Below are 23,368 nucleotides of genomic sequence, written 5' to 3' on the forward strand. Positions count from 1 at the left end.
AGATAATGTGACCTAAATATGGAATCTCTTGTAGGAAAAAGTCACTTTTCTTTTGATTAATGAAAAGCCTATTCTCTCTTACAACTTGAAAGATTACCTGGAGGTGTCACTTGTACTCCTCAAGAGAATTTGAGTGGCCTGAATATTTTTATCCATCGTGAGTTTGAATGCGGTTGGAGCATTGGTCAGGTCAAAACTTGTAACTTATCAAATAGATCTTCTAGCTGCGGCACGGGAAATCTTTTTTTTTATAGTGATCCTATTTAGTGCTCTAAAGTCGACACACATGTGATATGTGCCATCTTTCTTTTGCACACTAAAAGTACTAGTGAAGAGAATGGAGAGGAGCTACGCCTCACCGTCCCTTTTTCTACCAATTCATGCACTTGCCTCATGATCTCCTCTTGTTGAGCTTGTGAAACTCAATAAGGAGGTTTATTAGGCGGTGAGCTTCCTAGTAGAAGCTCTATTGCATGGTCATCATCCCCTCGTTTTGGAGGTAGCTCACTAGGGATGTCATCAATGAAAACATCTTGGAAGCCATTTTAGGAAATTAGAAAACTATAATTCCTCTTGATTTCCTTTATTGCTATTTGTAAAAACATTAAAATCATTTACAGATTCTCTAACAAAATCATATATGCAAAAATAGAGCTTTTCATTGACTTATCAAAAGCAAGCATATTTACCAGGGATATGGTGTTCCCCGAATCATTAGCATCTATCTACATGCTCTTTTCCCTGTAGGTGAAAAAGATTCTCCTTTCAGGGAACTTCATGTTGACAGCAATGCGGTTGAACCATGGTGCCCGTAGGATAACATCCTCATGTTGGAGAGGAGAGATAAAAAAGTCTTCTTTGTCGACGTAGCTTTGGACATGAAGCCGCAACTTCCCAATCAAGGGAATAACGGAGGATTGTTGTCCCGTGAAAGCTGTGTCAGCGGTTACAGTATCTCCCATCTCAAAATCTTGAATGCCCAACTTGGTGGCGAACTCCGTTGATATGAATTTGTGAGTAGATCTAGGGTCAAACAAGATGAAGGTATCATGTTCCGTTATCTTTCCCCAAGCATAGGAGAGGAATGAGCCTTTGCAATGAGTATCCTCTTTTGGAGCTTCAACCATGGAAGCTCTAGGAGTGTCATTGAGTACATTTCTTTTGGGGCAACAACGATAACCATGTCCTTGCTCCCCACACTTAAAGCATTTATGGTCTTTATGAAAGGCCTCTAATTCTTTGGAAGAGAGCTTATTTTTACCTTTGTAAGCTCCTTTCTTCTTGGCCTTATTGTTGTTGGTGTTGTCTTGGGAAGAGTTTTGAGCATTTCTCTTCCCTTTAGCTTCATTTTGATCCTTGTTTTCCATGGGCTTGAAATTTCTTATCACCCCTTGTTGAAAATTGATCCTTGAAGCAACCATAGTGTTGTGGATGGCTTCGGTGATAGTGCTAGGCCATTGTGAGTTGACATACTCGGTCATTTCTTCAGGTAATACAACACAAAATTGTTGCTTTTGTTCGGAGAAGTCTATTCTTTGAAAGATAGTAGCTTTGAGATGTAAATCCCAAAACTTGTCTACGTATTTGTGGATAGACTCATTGAAGAGCAGCTTCAAGCTCTACCATTCAGTAAGCACTTTGTCCTTTGCATCGCTTGCAAGGAATTGCTTCATGATGGAAACTCGTAGAGTTTTCCATGTCTTTAGGACATCTCCATTGCCACTAAGGCTAGCCCACCATTGACGAACAGATTTCTGAAAGTGCATAGCTACATGGTGCAGCTTGGAGGACTCTGTGACGCCCTTGTCTCCAAAGGCCGCATCAAATTGTTGGATGAAGACCAATACTTTGTCTGTGGCACCAAAGGTGTCAGCATAGGTGAGAAAAGAGATACTCTTTCCTCCCTCTTTGAACTTCTTGAGAATTTGTGATCTTCGCCATGCAGGGTATGATTTGCGATGTCCTCCCCTCTTGTATTCTCTAGGAGAATAGCCATAGCTTTCGTCGGAAGAGAAGGAAGGTGAAGAATAAGGAGAAGAGGGTGAGCTCTTTCTTGCCTTTTTCTTCCTTTGTTTCCTCTCTTCCCTTTTGGAGTGACGAGGACAAGGACTATAGGTTGACCGTTTCCTCTTGGGAGGAGTTCGCAATAGTCTAGACCGCCGTCTTCATGGGGCCACATCTTTAGAGGAACTTAAGGATTCACTTCTTTCTCATTTTTTGGATTCCTCCTGTCTTATGGGAGAGAGTCTTCTTTTGGGAGTCTCATCAAGAGGCCTCCTAAACTCTCTCTTTTCTTGGAGAGGAAGGGAAATCCCATAACCATGAAGTTGTTGGGTAACTTTGGCTTGCAAAGTAGGGTTGTCCATAGCTTGATGCAACCTAGTAATAAGATAATTGATAAACATGGGGGCATCATCATTAACACCTTCATGTGCAAAATCAAAGTTATCAATGTTCATTCTACTCTCTTGGTTATTGTCAGCCATGCTAATTATACTTTTGGGTTTACTTAGTGTATCCTTTGTTAATTCAAAACCTTAGTTGCTACCTCTCTTAGCCTTTGAAAATAAGCACTTAAGTATCTACACCCACGGCTCGAATTGGTTAATTATAGAGAGTAGTGGAGTGGGTCTAACATAGCAGAATTGTCGAGGAATATCTCCTTTCGGACTAGCTCAATAATGGTAAATCCGTATGCAAGTCTAAAAATACCCCATTATTAAGACCAAAGCTCCCGAAGTGTGCACCATATCCCACATAGTGGGCTCAACAAAACCGATAATAGATTTCAGTCTCACTTACCCTAATATAATTACAAAATCAACCATTAATAGGCTACTTAAGGACCTCTCTTCTTAAGCAAGAAAAGAGAAACCAAATGCTCTAATACCAATGTAATGAGAAATTGCCTGTGAACTTTGAGAATAGCAGAATTAAGAGAATTAAGTGAGCATTTTTGTGAAATTACTTTGAGAACATAGAGGGTGAACTTAATTGATGGTAGCAACATGAACATAATACTTAATTAACTTGGCATGAACAATACTTTTACAAGAGAGAGATTATTAGAGAACGTGACAAAAGTTGAGGACTGGATTTACTTGGAGTCAGTCCCTCCTCCAAAAGGCATTTGTATTATAGATTCTCCCATCAAGAGAGACTTGGTACAATACAATCTTTGTGTTCCTTGTGACCTTAGTGATGCTATGAAGATGGAAAGCTTCATGCATCACGAGCATAACATAAACTTGCAAAAAGCATTAACTATCCCAAGCCTCGGTCCCAAGGCCTCAAACACCTTCGAAGGTGGAGAGAGCTAGAGGGGAATGAGGGTAAGGAAGAGGAAAAAGAATCATCCATAGGAGAAAGAAATAGTTCCTCACTTATCATCACTCTTCTTGCTTATCATAGCATAATAGCATATTAATGAAGATGAAGAAGATGACAAGATTAAGCATTGAAGCATGGCTCTTGGTTGGATTTGCATTCCGTAGCTAAGAGTGTTGTTGTAGGCTCTCAACTTCTCAACAAGCTTGCAGAAGGATATGGAGCTCTTGCACTTTGCACTCCACACAATGAGAGAATGTGTGTGTGTGTGTGGGAGAGTATACCCCCTCTCATGCTTGGTCCACACCTCTCTCTCTCTCTCTCTCTCTCTCTCTCTCTCTCTCTCTCTCTCTCTCGCTCGTATTAATTATTTCATTTGGACATGTGTCCTCTTTTTTCTCTTTGAGAGAAAGAACTTAATTATTTATTTTTATGCATCTAAATTCTCATTGGACCCCTTTAAAACCTATCCAATAGAATTCAAGCACATCATGAGGGCCACATGTGGAGGATCATTTGAACATGTGTCTCTTATGCTTCTTAAGTCATTTGGCTTAAATTGAATACTTCAAGCACTTAGTGAAGGATCATTTGAACATGTGTTTTTTATGCTTCTTAAGTCATTTGGTTTGAATTGAATACTTCAAGAACTTAACCAATCAAGCATAAAAATCACCTCAAGCTTTGGGCAAGATTCCCACAAACATTTTAAGCACTTTAGTTAGCAAGCCGACAAGCACCTCATGCTTGGGTAGGGTTCCCACCTCAAGGTCAGCCCTAACTTGCCTAAGGTCAAAGGACTTTTTAACACTAACTTTTGGAGGTCTTTAATGAAGCTAACCCTAAGGTCTTTTAAGCTCCATTAGATGCACGTTGCTCTTTGATAGACTACCTCCTTTTTGACCCTATTGAGATGTAACAATCTCTCCTCTTGGTCCTTTGCTCTGAGGTAAATGTAGAAGCACTTATTGCACATTTCTCTTTGATAGACCGTCTCCTTTTGGATCCCTATTGAGATGCAACCATTTCTCTTTTTGGTCCCCTGTTGAGATAGGCATAGAAGCACATATCTATATCCTAACCCTTGTTCCCTTTTTATCTTCCCTTATTAAATTATCAGTTTAATATGAGAAAATCATTTGGTAAAGTTAGATATTATATTAATGCAGATAGAGAGATGGGATATCGTCTTTAGCACTTTGAATTTTGTAAAAGTATTGGCATCTTACACATGATCTTCAATGAGCCAAAGATGCATAAAAATCCTATCAAAGAGGTTGAGTTTAGAAGAGTCGCATTTGAGGATGTTGCCTCTTTAATAAAAACTCCAAAGTCTAGTTAGGAGCCTACCTTTCACTAGAAATGCTCCAAAGAGAACAAAGAGAAGTAGTTAGGGTTTGGGACACTCTACTAGAGCCCCACATCCTCCTAAGCAATTTCAGCCAAGTGTGGATTATGCCAAATGTGAATTGATAGCAGAGAACCGTTTTACCTCAAGAATTTATGCAAATAGATGATAAGATGCATTGGAAGTAAGTTATGCAATTAAAATATAATTTGATAGTCAAAAATCAAACCTAGGAATTGGTCAAATTGCCTAAGCGAAAAAAAGTTTTACCTTGTGTATGGGGTTTACAAGATAGAAAAAGTTTACATCAGGCGATTGAAAGCCTAAGTATAAGGCTAGACTTTTAGCTAAATTTTTCACGCAACAAAAAGGTGTAGATAAAAAAATCTCACCTATAGTCAAGATGATTGCTTTGGGTGGGAAGTTGGAGTTGTTCCTAATAGACATGAAGAAAAATTTTATTCACGGGGATCTACAAAAGTATGTGTGCATGCAGCAACTTGAAGGAGTTGTTAAGCCTAATAAAGAAAAACTTGTATGTAAACTCAAAAAAGCACTTTATGGCTTGAAGCAATTCAAACAATGGTATCAAAAGTTCGATTCGTTTATGCAGTTTCATAGATTTAAAAAGATTAAAAAGGATCACTATTTATACACAAAGGAGCTCAATGATGAAGCACTCAATCGTATTGTGTTATATATCGACTTCATGCTTATCGCTACGAAAAACACTCACAAGATTGCCAATTTAAAGCAATTGTTGGGTCAAACTTTTGTTATGAAGGATTTGGGAGAAGTCAATCACTTTCTTGGTATGTGTATCAAACATAAGAGGTCAAGGGGCATTCTTGAGTTATTTCAAGAATCGTATATTTATAAGGTCTTGCATTGTTTCAATATGCAAGGGGAGGAAGGCATTGAGTACCCCAATGACGGCAAGGGGTTGTTAAGCCAAACAAAGTAGAACTTGTATATAAACTCAAAAAAACACTTTATGACTTGAAGCAATCAAAACAATGGTATCAAAAGTTTGATACTCTTATGCAATTCCATGGATTTAAAAAGATTCAAAAGGATCACTGCTTATATACAAAGAAGCACATTGATGAATCACTCATTCATCTTGTGCCGTATATCGACAACATGCTTATCGCTACGAAAAACACTCACAACATTGCCAATTTAAAGCAATTGTTGGGTCAGACTTTTGTCATGAAGGATTTGAGAGAAGCCGGTCACTTATCTTGGTATATGTATCAAACATGACGAGTCAAAGGGCATTTTTGAGTTATTTCAAGAATCGTACATATATAAGGTCTTGCATTGTTTCAATATGCAAGGGGAGGAAGGCATTGAGTACCCCAATGACAGCATATGTGGAACTAAGCAGAATGATTCTCTTAAATCGGATGTTGAGAAGGTCGAGATGGTTAAGATTTTGTATTCCTCAGCAGTGGGTAGTTTCATGTGGGGCTATGAGGTAAAACATTGTATTTACAATGGGAGTGGTGAATTGTTACATGCCTAACTCTAACAAGAAATATTGGGATACAGTGAAGTGTCCTCAAGTACTTGAAAGGTACATCAAGCAAGTGCTTACACTCAGAAACAAGGATATATCCATTGTTGGATTCACAGAAAGGAATCATTCAAGGAATGTAGACAACAAGAGGTCTACATCTGGCTTTTCATGTTTGGTGAAAGAGCTATCCCTTGGAGATCATGTCTTCAAGATTGTGCATCCTCTTCCAATACATAGGTTTAAATTGTCACAGTGTCAAAAGCCAGCAAAGAAGCTTTATGGTTTGCACGTATGGTAGGAGACATGGACAAGGGTCAACAAATTTCAACGTTGCATCGTGGTCAAAGTGACATTGCTTTGGTAAAGAATTTCGTATTTCAGTTCAAAATGAAACACGGAGTTGAGGTATCACATCATAGGAGATGTGTTAACAAATAAGCGGATCGAGCTTGTCAAAGTCTACAAATAACAACCTTGCGGATGCTTTTACGAAGAGCTTACCTTTTGAATGGTTTGTACATTGCATAGACTTTATGCATGTGAGTGAATCCACTGTCATGCTTCATAGTTAAGCAGGTTTGTTGTACATAGTTTTGATTTACTCCACTTAAACAACATTGGCCAATAAGTGGACGATTAATAGAGTAACGGCCAAGTGGCGGGCTAGACAACCACTAACCCATCTACTTATCAATAGAATAAGGAGTCGGTGATATATTGCACACTACTAGACTCCACCCACACTCTGTGTCTCCTGCTTCTCCACCGTACACACTACGCACATTTCCATGATGCTTCCGCCACACTCCACCCATGTCTTAACCTAGTTCTCCCTCTGCACGTCACTCGTAAAAAGAGGTAGGGCCACTTTTTGGAGAAAAAAGAGTTGTACCTCAAGATATTTCATCAAAGGCTAGTTACTTGAAGAAATTCACGCTACTATGGCTCATCATGAACAAAACCTTGTGGCCAAGAGAAAGGAGCTTGCAAATTATTTCATCAAAGGCTAGTTATCCAAAGAAATTCATGCTACTATGGCTCATCATGCACAAAACCTTATGGCCAAGAGAAAGGAGCTTGCAAATTGGACACTTTTAACAGAATTTGATGCAAATGCTATAGGAAAGTAAAAAGTATGCCTCATTTGTTTATGAATTGTCCTCTGTCGCACCAATGAGCCGCGAAGTTCTAGACTTTACTCCTAATTTGGGAACAAATTTTGCTACAAGATTCAATCTAAATTTTAACCCTTTACTTGAATAAGCTCGCAATGAAATCATTTGGATTATTCGGAAGCAAAGGAATATTTTTTTGTTTGAGAGAACTGAGCATACTTTTAGTCTGAGGCTACTAATGCTAATATTAGCTTACAAGTAAGACTTAAAGTGTGACCACAAATTTATTGAGAGGTCCTCATGAATCATGAATGGCACTCAAAAGGTGGTGCCTGACTGAATCATGTTGTCATTGACATCAAATCGCTTGCTCATAAATTGTTGATGAAAGCAATTGTTTTTGTGGACTCACTCCAAGCTCAAATTGATGAATTGCCATGATTGGAGTGTGTTGTTGTTGCATGGTATATATGAAGAAAAGATGTTTTGATCAACCTACCTCTAGCTCTCTTAGTACCTAAGATTTAAATAGTTGGTAGTGGTTGTAACCTCAACCCGGGCTTAATCTCCACCTCCACCTTCTGGAGTACAATTTTTATGGTTTCAAAAATAAGCTCTCTCTCTCTCTCTCTCTCTCTCTCTCTCTCTCTCTCTCTCTCTCCATCCAGATACACATGCGCACACAAGGCTGAAGTGATCAAAGGAAACATGGTAGATCCAATACCAGTGCATGTGATCACTAGGAGCTCTAGCATTGTCATTGAGGAGATCCTATAGGTTCCAGCTAGATAGCCCAAGTAGAGTGGAGAGAGCCAATAGTGGGACAAGCAAAGGGCGGTATGTAAAGCCAAAGGAAAGACCAAAGAAGTGGATGAATGGAAGAAGCAATGGGTTTTGGCTACTAAGATCGTGCAAGATTTGGAGAGGATAAATCTAGATATTCCTGAGTGCTCCAAAGCTTGATCCATACATAATATTTTTTGAGTATTTCTAATGGATCACGTTGTAGGAATCCAAGAAATTGGTTTTGGTGTACAAAATCTTCAAAAGATAGCAAAAATTCCAATCAGAAGTCACGCACTATCAGCTCTGCCCTGCCGTTTTAGGCTCTTATTCTCTATGGGCCCCAATGATATTGTTTAGAATGCGAGGAGTTATAAGAGTGCGCACATGAGCTCAAAGAAGCAGCTGAAAACAACCATCCGCTTTCCATGGAAGCTACCGCCAATGCTTTCCACCGCACACAGACCTAAGGAACCACTCTCAGAACTAGCGAGTGGGCGAGAGGAAGTGGGAAGCAGCAGTCAGGAAGCATCTTGCGAAAGCTAGGCAAGAGATGCTTGCAGTGGTGGCTACACAAGGGTTGCTATCTTCTACAATTGCTATGCAGGTGAGAAGTAGCCTACTCTTAGGACCATACATTTTGTTTGAAATCTCCAAAATGGCCGAACTTCTGCAGACCAAGGGAAGACTAAAGCATTGGCAAAGTTTTGAGTGCATTATGTTAGATTCTGAGTGGCACCAGGTACCTCAGTTTTATAATTGTCCCAAAAAAACGGAGAGATAAAGATGGTGGGGGGGGGGGGGGGGGGGGGGGGGGGGGGGGGGATTGCCATCATACTCAGGTGGGTTCACTCATTTTATATGGAAATAATAGGTCAAACATTTCATTAGCATTTTCACATATGAATAGATTATGTCATCACCTAGGAGGACCAAGCATTGATAGGCAACTAATTTGATCCATCTTTTACTCCTTGGGTGGCTACCTTGGGTGTTTCACAGGGACCATTAACTGCTAATCTAAGAAGCTCACACATTTTTATACTAGGTTGGCAGCTACGACACTAATGTATCTACAAGTTGCTTTTGCACCGAGTTAGACAAATTATGCATATCCAGCAGTATCAGAAGAGAGATAACTTACTTGAAATCAACAATATTGTCTTTTATTCATACAAACCAAGCCTCGTATCTTGGTTCTCAAGAAACAAACATAGGAGATTTTTTTAACGTGAAAATTTCCATGCCATGACGCGAACGGAATACTTGGTTTTCATGCTTGCTTTGCAAACTTTAGGAGAAAAAATCCTGTGATAATGAACTGATTGTGTAATGCCACTTTCTTTCAAAAGGCACTTAGTTTCTTTTGGACAAATAACAATTTGATCATTTTTGGGTCTTGAATTGAAGCAACAAGCGAAGAAGAGTCCTGAAGCTGTGCCTTAGCTTCTCAACCATCAGAGCCATTCATCTACAATCAATGTCAAATCCCAACTCATGCAACAAAAAATGCGTACATATCTCACTATTTTCCCTTCCCGATGGACTAACAGGGTGTATTTTTTCTTGCACAAGATATTATGTAATTAAAACAAATCGGGGGTACCTACTCAGTGTTTGATATGGTTTGTATTAGCTGCTCTCAGTGGCCATGGAGACAAAGATGATCAAGTCGAAGGGAAAACCAGAATTCAAAATCTGTTGCAGAACTATTGAAGGACAGCCTCTACAGCATTGAAGGTCTTGAGCATAAGCAATCTTATCACACATCAAACTCTTGAAATAATAATGCCTTTCCAGTTCAATACCTTCTAAAATGGCTTAAGAGCTCCTAATCACTGACAACATCTGAGTATAAAGTTCGCCAGAATTTGACACATCTTCAACAAAACCAAATGTTCTAAGTTTCACAGCAATGTCTTGCGAGACCTTTGCAGCCATCTGAATTCAGAGATTACACAAGAGGCACAGCATATTTGACAATGGGTGGAGGAAAGACAATATCCCAAGCATTGAAGTAAAAACATGTGTTCAACAAAACAAGCAACCCCACAATCCCTGTCCAACACCTTCAACATCCTACTTTTGTTCTTAAACAAGTTGCATGTGAGCTATGTACAAATCACACACTTTGCTTCATAGGCAAAAACTTCCCATGGCTACAGAGAGCTGCAACAGATGGACACGAGGTTGCAACAACAGCAAGTGCTAAGGATTTGAATTGCAAAACATTCTATTGTGAAAAGCTTGCTTCACCACAACCAGGAGCTCCATACTCCATGCAGTACCTATGGAGTGTAAAAGAAACTTCTTTGTAGCCCAGGGCCCAAATGTGAGGACAAGTAAAATCTCCCCCCTCCAAATGCTCAATGAAGCGTTCACATGAAAGGCTTCAAGGAATTCTTTACAGTAAGTTGCTGCCATAACAACAGGGACATACATAAACAAGTCCAAATTACAAGGTCACATTATTCATCTTTCCCTAAACCAGGTAAAAGCCAACCACCTCTAAGAAGACAAGGCCTACAGATAGACCCCTTTCCCCATAACCCCCGCTTATAATGAAAAGAAAACTACTAAAAGACTGCTCAATCCTTCAGCTACCTTGGTCATACATTTAGAAAAGTACACACTAAACTACCCACACGAATGACAATTCGGGTCACCATAAATTCAGTTACCATAATAAAAGAACTGTGCATACAAATAATCTACCATTTAAGAGAAAGCTCAAACAAATGGTTCAAGAATACCTTTGTATGAACATAGGGTTTGCCAGATGTTGAAAAGCCAATGTGTTAAGTTGCCTATTACTCTCTGTTTCCCAATTTGTTGCTGGGTGTTGCTCCATAGATGACGGAAGCATTACCTCCGCGTAAAGCTATTAACAAAAAGAAACGCCTTGGCATTGATTAAAATGCATACCACTCACAGCTCTCTTGGCAATAAATAAATTGTATAGCAATCACAGCTTAAGGTGTCAAGACAAGAATGTCATAAACTCTGTAAAAAACTCTGCTGTATTTCAGATTTAAAGACGATAAAATTGCCTTGTGCACAGGAATAGCTCAGTATACCTGTTGCTCTATGCTTTCATTGTAAGGGACCATACAAAGATTTGACTCGAGCAATTGCTGCTACATATGCAACCATAAAAATAAATACTGATCACTGCTAAGTGAAAAGAATCAAAAAACAAGTTTCACATTCTTAAGTAAAATACATAGCATGTTTAAAACCTACAGAAAAAAGTGTGCAGGTTCACAACATTCTTGCAGATGGAATTTAAAATATCATGCAAATTGACATCACGAATAAATCTGAATGCATGTAAGGACTCTTAAACAATGCAATCTGAATAAAACAAGCTTGTCAATAAATCTGACTGCATGTAAGGACTCTTAAACAATGCAATCTGAATAAAACAAGCTTGGCAAAGAATTATTAGAAAGAACGTGAGCAAAAGAACGTGAGCAAAAGAACGTGAGCATACCTTTTGTGAACGAACCTCCTCAAGCCTTTTGTGTAATACACCTTCTAAACCGTTTGCCTCTTCCAAGGTCTGGCATGATTCATACCCCCTTCAGAATCAAAAACACTCAATAAGAACATGAAGGTGCCTCCAAAAACCTAGGCATTATTCACAAAAACCTCAATCAACGACCCTCCTGCTCTGTCTTTCTAGAGTGTATTGAACACATTTGATGCTTTAAACTTTAAGGCTGTACTAACAGATTCATTTAATAATGGCCAATGACTTTGGAAAAGCCAAATCGGTGTAAATACTCTAATCGGCGATTTCTACGACTTGGATGTACCTTAGCCTTTGCTGCAAGTGCAAGTACTGTATCTGTAGATGCTGAAGATGCTGGTGTAATTCCTTCACGAAAGCAGAAACGAGAGAATCAAAATTGTATTCCCTAAGATATAACAGGTAAGGAAAGAGTATGGCAATAACCTCAATGCTCTGTGTCGGCACCCTGACATTCCAAACCAAATCAGTGGACAAACGTACATGTCATTGAATGCAAAACGTGAGCAATCGCATAGGATTAATGTTAAAATAGCATCTTTTGTTCAAAAAACACTTGCCGCGTGTACTCTTCAACGTTGACATCATGATCAAGCTTTTTGAACACACGCTTAAGTTGCTGCAAGGAAATACAAGTTAAATCATAACCAGAGGCGAATTTGTAAGCAAAAGCGTGGGCCAGTATTCAGACCTCCAAGGCTTCCACCTTCCTGTAGCCAAAAACGTAACGAGGCATTAGCACACTCCAAAGCCACAACGTGACAACAAGGAACAAAAGAGTGGCAAAAACTCACCTTTTCGCCCTATCCTGAGGGGAAAGATTGGCAAACCGCGTGAGAACTTCTTCTGGAGGACTGCCATTTTCGAATTGCAAAGCGGATCGAGTGTTAAACTCATGCACAAAGAAAAACACATAAGCATAAAATATGCCGAGCAGAAGACGGAGAAACTCGAGGCTCAAGAGTCATGACTTTAAAGAACAGAACTACTCCCTTTGTAAGAGAGGCAGAGCTGAAAGAAACCGCTGCATATAGCCAGTGTGAGCAAATTGGAGCGTACTGACTAAGTTTGAGATCGTGCGTGTGTGTGTGTGTGTGTGTGTGTGTGTGTGTGTGAGAGAGAGAGAGAGAGAGAGAGAGAGAGAGAGATTACAACACAAAAAAAGTGTGCATGGCGCGTGTGTTGAGAGAGAGAGAGAGGAAGGGAGGTAGGAGGGAAGGACGGGAAACCTCTTGTTTCCATTGATCCAGCTTGGCTTGCCAGCGGGGGAGAAAAGGATGAGGAGAAGGTCGATATCGCAGAGAGTGGCGAGCTCCTGAGCTTTCTTCTCGAGGCCGGCTCTGCGCTTGGAGTACGTAACCTGGCGCCCGACTGAGGTTTCGATCGTCTTAATCGCAAGCTTCACTCGCCCCATTTCTTCTTTTATGTACCTCCAAATAGGAGGAGAGCGCAGGAGCGAGAGCGAGAGAGAGAGAGCCCACTTCCTATTTTGCCCAATGCAGCTAAAGGAGAAGTACAAAGCATAGCTAAAAGAAGAGACAAATTGTAGCCTAGGCTTGTAGCGGGAAGGCCCCCTCACTAGACCCAAAGGGTCCTAGATTTAGGGTCCTCTAAATCTGGTAGGCCCAAATGTCCCTACATTTAGGGGTCTTCCTACTTTGAACTTTGACACTAACATATACACACACACACGCCCACATGCCACATACATTGACACACAAGTGGCACTAGGCCTACAACATTCAGATTTTCAACCCCCTCACACACACACTCACCAGTGACACGACCCATATACACCTACACACTCCTACACGGAATCACCCTCCACGTGGCATTCCCATTTGCATTGCACCTACTAGCTTCCTCCACAGCTAGACGAGCAAAATAGGGGATGTGCATTTTCATTAAATTCATCACTTTCTAGATGAGAGAATCTCGCAGCCCCCCCCCCCCCCCCCCCCCCCCCCCCCCCCTCTTTGATTTTGTTGAAGCTTGCCCCAATTCCCACGTAGTGTGTGTCTCTAATCATTTGCAGTAAGATGAATTTGCGAACATCTCAAGCAAGAGTGCGAGGAAGATAAGAGGGCTCCCTCATAGGCCCATGTCACACTAGGGCAACGGACTGGGCAGCACCTCATAGAGCATCGAAAGGTCTGCTAGCGGAGACCATGTCACAGAGGAACTACGAATGCACTGCTGGTGGTGAGCAACCAGACAATCTGTCAAAGAAGTTCGTACCAATCAGCGACGCAGTTGAGGGTCTTGGACGGGATTGGGCAAGCTCGACCCCTCAAAGGATCTTCATGCTTCAGCGCCCGTGAGATCGACTACCAACTCAACTACATTGAAGGCTGTCCACCGTCCCATGTGACTTTGAAATCAAAAGGCGAGCCATTTGATTGGCACACGCACGTACCACACTCTTCCATCCGGATGGGTGTGGCAAAGGCCATAGGCCCTCTAAAGGGTCTTGAAGATGGAGAGCCTTTTTCCGCTAGAGGGCCAAAGAAGGAATTGTGAGTGTCCCATATCCCCAACACCCATCGGTCAAGGCTGCTACCACAGCAAGCGTGTGATGCTTCTATACCAACTGTTTTAGCCTCCCACACGATTATCCTCTTGCTCCAGTCGTCCACACTGTGTGTGTGTGTGTGTGTGTGTGTGGGGGGGGGGGGGGGGGGGGGGGGGGGGGGGGGGGGGCAACGGGGGATGGTCCTTTTTGGCTAGGAATGATAGCCGTTGGTCTATCTTTTGAACTCGGGTTCATTCAATATCCTAGAATTGGGATTGGATGAGAGTGAGTCCTTGACCGGGTGGAAGGACTCTCTGATGCGTCTGAAAATCGGCCTAGTCCTGGTAGGCTGATGCTGACAAAAATGGAGAAAGGAAAAAAATGGATCCAAGAAGGGATCGACTAAGGGAGGAAGATGTGATTAATTAAGGAACTCTTCTAATTGTTTGGTAAAAATGACCCTTGGAAAGGCTAGAAACCTAAATGGGATATCTCACGATTGTGCTCATCAGCCTGACCTTTGCTTTGCTTCTCGGAATATTGATCTAAAAAGAACTTAAGGTAGATTAATTTTGTAAGCCTTTCCCAAACAAGATAAAGAAAAATAAGAATCTAAAATTGTGTAAAGGCATTGCCTCCACACGTGGCGGAGAAGACATGATACTCGTGTCCTAGGACGAACATAGGGATATGTCTGGAGAAGTATATGTGACTGCTTGAAAGATAACTAAATAACTTTAATAATACTAAAAGAAAAAGGAAGTAAAATATTCTAAAAAGGAAAAAGGTGGGAACGACCTGATAAATGCACACTTGCAAGGGTATGCAACAGTTTGCATGCTGCTTTCAAATGCTTGAAATGTATTCTTGGTTTGACATGTTTGGAATACTATATTTTGGTATCATAGTACTACCTTGGAAAGGTGAAAATATCAAACGGTTCGGTGGGAGGGTGGATTCCGGAGGTTTAATTTGTTGGCGGAAAAGTTGAACCCAATTTTATGTTGCATAGTAAGTTAAACCAAGGACGAGGAAAGGGATTTCGATCTACGGAGTGGGGATCAAACTTGGGAATGAGGGATTCATGTAGATTGTAAATACACTCATCTTAGAAGAACACACTGACGGCTGTGCTCGGTCGAAAAGAAAGTGTCAGTGACCTTGAACCAAGGGTGAATTAGAGAACTCTCATCAGTTAACCTTGGAAGGTTGAGTTCAAATTTAGTATGATGACTTCGATTTGGAAAGTTGGACCGGCAAGCAAAGGTGCTTCGACGGGGTTAAGGGATCCATACGAGAAAAAGTGAATGTTATCGCCCCCTTGAGTTGGCATCAAAGAGCAGAAGGAGTCCTGCCTTGGTGTCGGTCTGTCATAATAATCAATATCTAATTCTCCTAAATGATTTTCTCACATTAAACTGATCATTTAATGTGGGGAGGTACCAGGGGAGAAAAAGCTAGAATATTGGTTAAGCTAGCAGACCGGCCACAGTAGGGATCCAAAGGAGGGAAAATAGGGATCCAAAGGGGGGGCCATCTGCAAAAGAGCCATGTGCAACAATGGGCTAAAAAGACCCTAAGGTTCAGCCCATTAAGACTTCCAAAATGCTTAAGGTTCCAAAATTCAAAGGTTGTGTCCAAAGGTCAACCCTCGGGAAAATTGGATACTTTGTGTGTGCCCTAAAAGTCTTTGCACATCCCTACATGGGAGGGGGCGAGCCCTAAAGGTAGGGGATGAGAGAGAAAGCCACACACACACACACACACAGGCTCCCTTTACACAAAGGGAATGAGGGACACATGTCAGCTCCCTAGGCCAGATGCCGACAAGGTGTGCCCAATTCCTATTGGAAGACCCTTGAAGTGGACCAATGAGAATTAAGCTAGAGTAAATCTAGTTTAATTAATTTAAAAACATTTAATAAAAGAAACCAATGAGAATTAAGTCTCCTAGAAGACTATTGGGCAGTCTCCCAAGGGGACCAATGAGCATTCAGGAGCCCAATGGCTTGCCTGATTCCTATTGTCCAGGAGACAAAGGGGTCCAATGAGAGTTTAGTTTAATTATTTAATTACCTAAAGCTCTCACAAAAGGGGAAAGGGGGACACATGTCAGAAGGCTATCACTTATGCTGCTTAACACCCATTGGCTTGACTTGGGGAGGTCCAATGAGGCAAAAGCCAGACCAATTTAGCAGGAAGGGCTCGCCCAAGAGAGAGAGGGGGGCTAATTTTTGCTTGGCATTAACACACACACACACTCACACTGGACTATGTGTGAAGAAAGAATATTCTATCTCCTCCCAAGCTTTAATGGAGAGCTCATCACCTACTCCAAGCTTGTGAGATAGAAGCCTACATCAACACTCTCTTGGCATGTGGATGCAAATCCAACCAAGAGCCAAGCTTCAATGCATGCTCATCTTCTCTACCAAGCTAATTACTAAGCTAAGCTATGCTAATATGAGTGATTATGTGAGGAGATGTACATCTTTCTCGTAAGATACTCCTTCTTCCTCTCAATCTACTCTCATACCCTGCTAGCTCTCACCATCTTCGAAGGTGTGTGAGGTCTTGGGTCTGAGAACGGGGATAGTTCAAGTTGTGTTTGATTAAGTGTTTTGCTTAGGGCATGAAGCTTCCATCTTCATTGCACTAGCTAGTCTTGAAGGAACACAAAGAATTGTATTGTACAATGTCTCTCTTGATGGGAGAAACCATAATACAAAGCCTTTTGGAGGGGGGACCGGCTCCATGCAAATCCGGTCCTCAACTGTTGTCAATAGCTTAATTTCTCTCTCTTTTGAAAGTATTGTTGATGCTATCTAACTGGGTGTTATGCTTTTTGTTGCTCTCTCCACCCAAGCACTCTTGTAATTCTCATTAGGAATCTATTCTAATGAAATGCCCACTATGTTCATGCTAATTTCCGCTACACATAAGTTATTAGGCCATTAAATGTTACACGGTCTCAAGCGGGAGGGATGTCAGGAATCATGATGTATCCATTTGGAGATGGTACAGCCGGTGGTCCCTAGTATGACCCTCACATCGCCTCTCCTCTTTCCCTTCCTGCACGCATTGCGCACTCACAATAACTTTTCCATTTTTATTTTTTTTGGGGGGGGGGGGGGGGGGGGGGGGGGGGGGGCTTCAACCACCCCACAACAAGCTTTCGCCTTTTGAACTAGCAATAGTAGAAGAACTTGTCAAATCTTTCATACACTTCCTCAGTTTCTACCTTTTGCACTTCGGCATAGTTTTCATAGTGAGAAAAGGCCATCACGGGCTGAAGGTGGTCACTAAGGCTAGAGCCAATTGCTGGAATTAGACGGTCGAGTCAGAGAATGAATGAGGCACAGCCCCAGTTGTTGCAGGTAGATGATGGAGCCATAGGCTAGCACTAGTTAGAGCAAGCAAGCTTACGTTAGTACATCCCATCATCATCTCTCTCTCTCTCTCTCTCTCTCTCTCTCTCTCTCTCTCTCTGCACGCGCGCGCACACCGTGGATAGCAGCTTTAACGGTACATACGCCACCACAACAGATTGACAACAACAACGTTATTATTTATCGCCACCAGATTACAAGTAATAATGCAACACCACACGACCCCATCCTTTTTCTCTCAAACCCTCTTCCGTACATTTTTGTGGCATGCATAGCGTTGGCCAACCCCAATTGCTCAAAACCCCAACCTCACCCTTTTGAGCGACCATACCCCCGTGCTAATTGGTAGCATCTCTTTCTCTCTCCCCCACACTCACCAACCACCTATTGTTCTGTAGCACATCTTTGCAAACCTACACACACACACACACACACACACACACACACACACACACACACAGAGACACACCCCCTCGTAAGCAAATTTCCCTATCACTCTATCTCAGTCTCTCTCTCACTACAACCTACATGCAACCACACACCCTTGCGTGCTTTCGTTTGCCACCCAACGGCCTCCCACAAACAGCTGCGCCAGTGCGCATGGCGGCTAACTGCAGTAAAGCGCCCAACCCACCACAGAACTCCAAGCCTCTGCCGTGGATCATGGCCACACACACATAATAGCGGAAAATCTCTTTCTCTCTCTGCATAACTGCCCATCAGCCTCTCGTCCACCTACTAACGAACCACTCGCATGCAGAGTTGCAGCCTCCAAAGCACACCAGTTTTTTGCGCCGCCGAGCAGTATCCACCACAGGCACACTCCACCTATTGTGCAACCCTCATCCAGACCATCAGTTATTGACTTTGATTATTTATTTATTTTTACCCACTCTGATTTGTGGCTCCAGTTAGCGCATACAATAATGCAATCTCTCTCTCTCCCTACCTGCCTGCGGCCCTTGATGATGCGTGACCTACATTTACCCTGCGAAGTCGCCCTCAACTTTGGCAAGCAAGACTGCCAGTCTATCATCCTTCCCTTTCCTTTTCTAACCCTTCCCCTCGGTTGACAACCTGCCCCACTCAATCGATGCCTCCTTCACTAGTCATTTTCGTCCTCCCTACTCACTACAAGTGACTAGCATCCATGCACACACTTTCGTCCTCCCTACTTGCTCTATGCTTTTTGGTTATGCATTAGCATATCCACCCCAGCCTTCAAGCAGTCAAATACATCTCTCGTGCGAGCTTCTATAAAGTTCTTGACTTTATTCCTTCCGTTTTCTACTCTATTTGCACACCGCACCGCCTTTTTTTATTATCTGTATGTACCTCTCCCCTAACTTTGCTACATCAAGAACTCTTTTATTCCACACTATATTTCATCCTCTCTCATTTGAAGGGAAGAATTTAAAACCATCACGGAGCAACAGAGCGGGAGACACATAACTACAACAATTCACCGAATCCGAAATAACTTCCTCATGGCCCTACAAGACATTCAAATTTCCATCCTGTAGGACTACGCCATCGGCAACGACATCTGCTAGGGTATCAAAGTATGCCGATATTTTCCGAACGACCGATCAACTACATACTATTTGGTACCCAATGCTCTGCTAGGGTATCAAAGTATGCCGATATTTTCCCAACGACCGATCAACTACATACTATTTGGTACCCAATGCCCTACGTGCCTGGCACGAATACGTCCAAGGGTAGCCAGAATATCATGGCATTCCAGACTTTGACACACCCCACACAGGCAATAGCGTGTGGGCTAAAGAAAAACTTTGCACCGGGGAAATACGCATCACAAATAAAATCCTTTACATTAATGCATTCGACTTACTACACTCACCAACGGTCAAAACCACTCAAGCTCATAAGTTACTCACCCTAAATCATCAATGGGGTTATTTCCCATTGTGATGTTTAGAGTATGGGGTAGAGCAATCAAGAATAATGTACACCACTCTTTTCATTCAGTTCCCCTTGATCATTTTCATGATATATTTGAAAAATTCTATGTATAATCCCCATCATAACCGTATTATCTTCAACAATTACCACAAACCATGAATGAGCACTGATTGTAGAGACATATGCATTGGCAATCGGTGGGATAAACAATTTCCATATCTCTTTGACCACCTATCAGAAGAACGCGTAGAGATCCATGCACAGCAGGACATACCCGCCGCGAATCTTACTCTCTGCAATCATTGGTATGAAACCCACAAGCCATACTTCTCTCATCTTGAGTACGGCCCGTGCATGGATGTGTTAAGAACCATAAGACACTCACTCCGAATGGAAAGAAATGACTCCCATAGTAGCAGGTCACAATTGGGAGACAGAGGTTCACCAATCTATGGTGATAAAAAGCCCATCTGAATATCTCAATTGCAAATTTTGTAGGTCTTTTTGTCTATAGGATAACAAGAATAAAATTTTCATTTTATCTCTCTCTTAAACTCTCCTTACTCTCTATTATCTTAGTTGTTTAATCTAAACATCGACAGTGCACGGTGAATGATAACAACTTATGATTGATTCTTTTTATTGAGTAATTGACTGCATTACATTTTTAGTTGGTTAGTGCTTTTATTTAGCACAGGCTAATACCACATTTTATCTACTCATATCTACAAATACTCCTAATGTAAGCTTGGGTTGTAACCCCTTTTTGCAACTTGTGTGCCAATGCTACCACATGGTCTTTTCGTAATTTATTTCATTAATTGAGGTTAGAAACAGTCGTGAACTCATTTGTAGGGATTAAAATTTGATGTACTTGCAAATTTTTGGACATTTTCTTACCAAATTACTCATTGTCATATTGTTTTTTCTAGTTCATAATTATAGTAAACTTGGTCCACACCATTATCTTTAGTACGTTCACCACAATTTTACGGCAATATGACTCTCTGTCTGGCCAGCACTCACCCACATGATTTCGATCACTGTCTTCCAATTTTATTTTTATTTTTCCTACCTTGTTCTGTGTCTAATGAATCACAAAGAGGTCCGTAGCCATACTGTCAAGTATTTCTTTTGGGTTCATTCTAAGCTAGCATACCATTCAAGATGCAACACTGCTCTAAACTCTTAGATGTGACTACTCCTCCCATTCAAAGAGAACAATACAACTATAACTCTATCCCCACAAAACACACCGGTATTTTTATATTTTTAGTTGTACAATTTACTTTAGGTTAGATACTTTGAGACAGTGAATAATAGTTTATGAATGTATTCTTTTCTACCCAAACATATTGTATCTTTGTCAAATTGATATGACCTTTATTATATAATTTTTGCACAATTCGATCCTTCACAAGTTGATGTTATAAAATTTTATTATGGCATTCTCTACAATAATTGCTTCATCTTTCCCTTTTCTTTAGCACTTGTTCTTGTAAATGTCATCATCACTAATTTGCTTCTAATTTTGTTGCAGCAATCATCAGTGCTTTAAAACTTACTCTCACATATACATTACACTTCAGCAAGCACACCCTCATCTCACACAAACCCTTGGTCACATTTCCCAGCAGATTAGTTGAGACATTGTACATTGTTATGGTAAGAATCTTATGGGTTGAACTGAATTGGAATGGAAAAATTTATACACATGTTAGAGCTCTTATGCCTGAAGAGGGTAGGACTCTCCGCTCCACACCTTGTTATGGAAACTTATGGTTATTGACACATGTATTAGAGTGCCTACGCCTTGTGAGGCAGGACTCTCCGTTTTGCAATAATGTTATGGAAACTTATGGATGTCGATACATGTGTACTAGAGTGCCTATGTCTGGTAAGAAAGGATTCTTCGTGGTTACATTATATGTGAAACTAGCCCACCACATTTGGTATGGATTGACATGAAAGGATATGATAAATTGGTATGGAAAGTGGAAGGGTGATAGATGGTGGTCTATTTGGAAATATATTTCTGACTAATGTTGCACTCCACACCTATGCACATTTACTTCAAATTTTTGGCATTTTTAGGGGACTACTTTGAGAAAATAGAGGGTGAACTTAATTAGCTAGCAATAGCAACATAACCATTATACTTAATTACCTTTGCATGGAACAATACTTTTGCAAGAGAGAGAATTAGAGAACATCGCAACAGTTGAGGACTGGATTTATGTGGAGCCGGTCCCCCCTCCAATAGGATTTTGTATTATGGATTCTCCCATAAAGAGAGACTTGGTACAATAAAATCTTTGTGTTCCTTGTGACCTAGGTGACACAGCGAAGATGGGAAACTTCATGCATCACAAGCATAACATAATAAAATCATTAACCATCCCCAGCCTCAGTCACAAGGCCTCAAACACCTTTGAAGGTGGAGAGAGCTAGCGGGGAATGAGGGTAGGGAAGAGGAAGAAGAAATATTCATAGGAGAAAGAAACACTTCCTCGCTTATCATCACTCTTCTTGCTTAGCATACATAACAGCATAGTAATGAAGATAGAGAAGATGGCAAGCTAAAGCATTGAAGCATGGCTCTTGGTTGGGATTTCAATCCATAGCCAAGAGTGTTGGTGTAGGCTCTCAACTTCTCAACAAGCTTGGAGAAGGAGACGGATCTCTTGCACTTTGCACCTCACACAATGAGAATGTGTGTGTGTGTGTGTGTGTGTGTGTGTGTGTGTGTGTGTGTGTGTGTGTGAGGGAGGGAGAGTATACCCACCAAGCTAGCCCCTAGCTTCCTTGGTCGACCCCCCCTTGTAGCTCATGTTGGAAGATGATTGGACCCCTACAAGCCTAGCCAATCACATACAGAGTGCATATCAAGCAACAATGCTAGCCTTGGGACAAGTGTCCCCCTTTCCCTTTGAGAGAGAGGACTTGATAAATGCATAAACAATTAATTAAATTAGCTAAGTTATCATTGGACCCCTTGAGAGGCCAACCAATAGGCTTTAGGCACACCATGAGGGCAACATGGAGAGGAACTTGACAAGTGTCCTTGTTACTTCTTTAGACAAAGCTTGCCTTGTGTGAGGGTGTGTGTGTTCTCTCTCATGCTCCTACAATGAGGGCTCGCCCCCCCTTGAGTAGGGATCTTGTTGACTTTTGGGAACACCTTGAATCTCTTAAGCACCTTAGTCATTAAACACCTCAAGCACCTTAGATAGCAAGCACCTCAAGCACCTTAGTCAGCAAGCACCTCAAGCTTGGGCCGGGTTTCCACCTCAAGCACAACCCTAGCTTGCCTTAGGACTTTTAACACTAAACATTGGAGGTCTTTAATGAAGCTAACCCTAAGGTCTTTAAGATCCATTAGCTAGCCTTTCTCTTTGGCATGCCATCTCTCATTTGGACCCCTTTAACCTTGGTCTTGTGTTGAGATAGATCCATAAGCACATGTCTATATTCTAACCCTTGTTCCCATTTATTCCCCCACATTAAATAATCATTTTAGAATGAGAAAATCATTTCGGATGGTTAGATATTAGATTTTATGATATTACCTCTCTCTTGAAATCATAGTCGTCGTTGACTATGAGGTAGAAGAGATAATGCCTTAGTCATTAGTCGATGTTTCTTTAGCGGGTAGAGTATCCCTTTTTACCCTACGATATCATTCCAAGATGGATGACTTATCCATTTGGGGCATGTGAGACTTAGCTGCCACAAGCATGTCTGCTCTTTACTCCATTTTATCCTCCCTAAGTAGAGTGACAAATTCTACTTGGTGTTTGAGAGATGTCATCATCACAAACATGATTCTAAGCATGCATACTACCTAAATTTGTGCACAAGAAAAAAAGATTTAGTCTTATAAGACAAAAACATTGATCGTTTAAAAGAAGCAT

General features: G+C 41.3%; 1 protein-coding gene across 3 annotated transcripts; it reads right to left on the bottom strand.

Moving 5' to 3' along the window:
• Nucleotides 1-10,082: 10,082 nt before the first annotated feature.
• LOC147432252 (agamous-like MADS-box protein AGL65) lies at nt 10,083-13,308 on the bottom strand. Of its 3 annotated transcripts, none has more exons than XM_086492206.1 (10): nt 12,857-13,308; nt 12,422-12,481; nt 12,319-12,337; nt 12,188-12,246; nt 12,054-12,075; nt 11,914-11,975; nt 11,589-11,676; nt 11,173-11,232; nt 10,849-10,976; nt 10,083-10,383 (listed from the first exon to the last, which is right to left on the bottom strand). In XM_086492206.1, exons 1-10 carry the CDS (start codon nt 13,039-13,041, stop codon nt 10,329-10,331), a joined length of 738 nt encoding a protein of 245 aa, XP_086348332.1. In that variant the 5' UTR covers nt 13,042-13,308; the 3' UTR covers nt 10,083-10,328. The 3 variants fall into 3 exon arrangements, with proteins under 3 accessions (XP_086348332.1, XP_086348333.1, XP_086348334.1); XM_086492207.1 differs by having other exon boundaries at nt 11,173-11,229; nt 12,857-13,302; XM_086492208.1 differs by having other exon boundaries at nt 10,083-10,512; nt 12,857-13,302.
• Nucleotides 13,309-23,368: the final 10,060 nt, after the last annotated feature.

This window comes from Adiantum capillus-veneris, chromosome 20 (genome assembly GCF_014529385.1).
Source record: "Adiantum capillus-veneris isolate H3 chromosome 20, ASM1452938v2, whole genome shotgun sequence".
In the NCBI taxonomy this organism is placed as follows: Eukaryota; Viridiplantae; Streptophyta; class Polypodiopsida; order Polypodiales; family Pteridaceae; genus Adiantum; species Adiantum capillus-veneris.

What these genes read in the sequence shown, in the direction of transcription:
- LOC147432252 (XM_086492206.1), bottom strand. Translation starts at nt 13,041, where the DNA reads ATGGGGCGAGTGAAGCTTGCGATTAAGACGATCGAAACCTCAGTCGGG. An exon ending in TGGATCAATGGAAACAAGAG is followed by an intron (nt 12,482 to 12,856) that starts GTTTCCCGTCCT and finishes CGAAAATGGCAG; the next exon opens with TCCTCCAGAAGAAGTTCTCA. An exon ending in AGGAGGTTCGTTCACAAAAG is followed by an intron (nt 11,233 to 11,588) that starts GTATGCTCACGT and finishes TTGCATATGTAG; the next exon opens with CAGCAATTGCTCGAGTCAAA.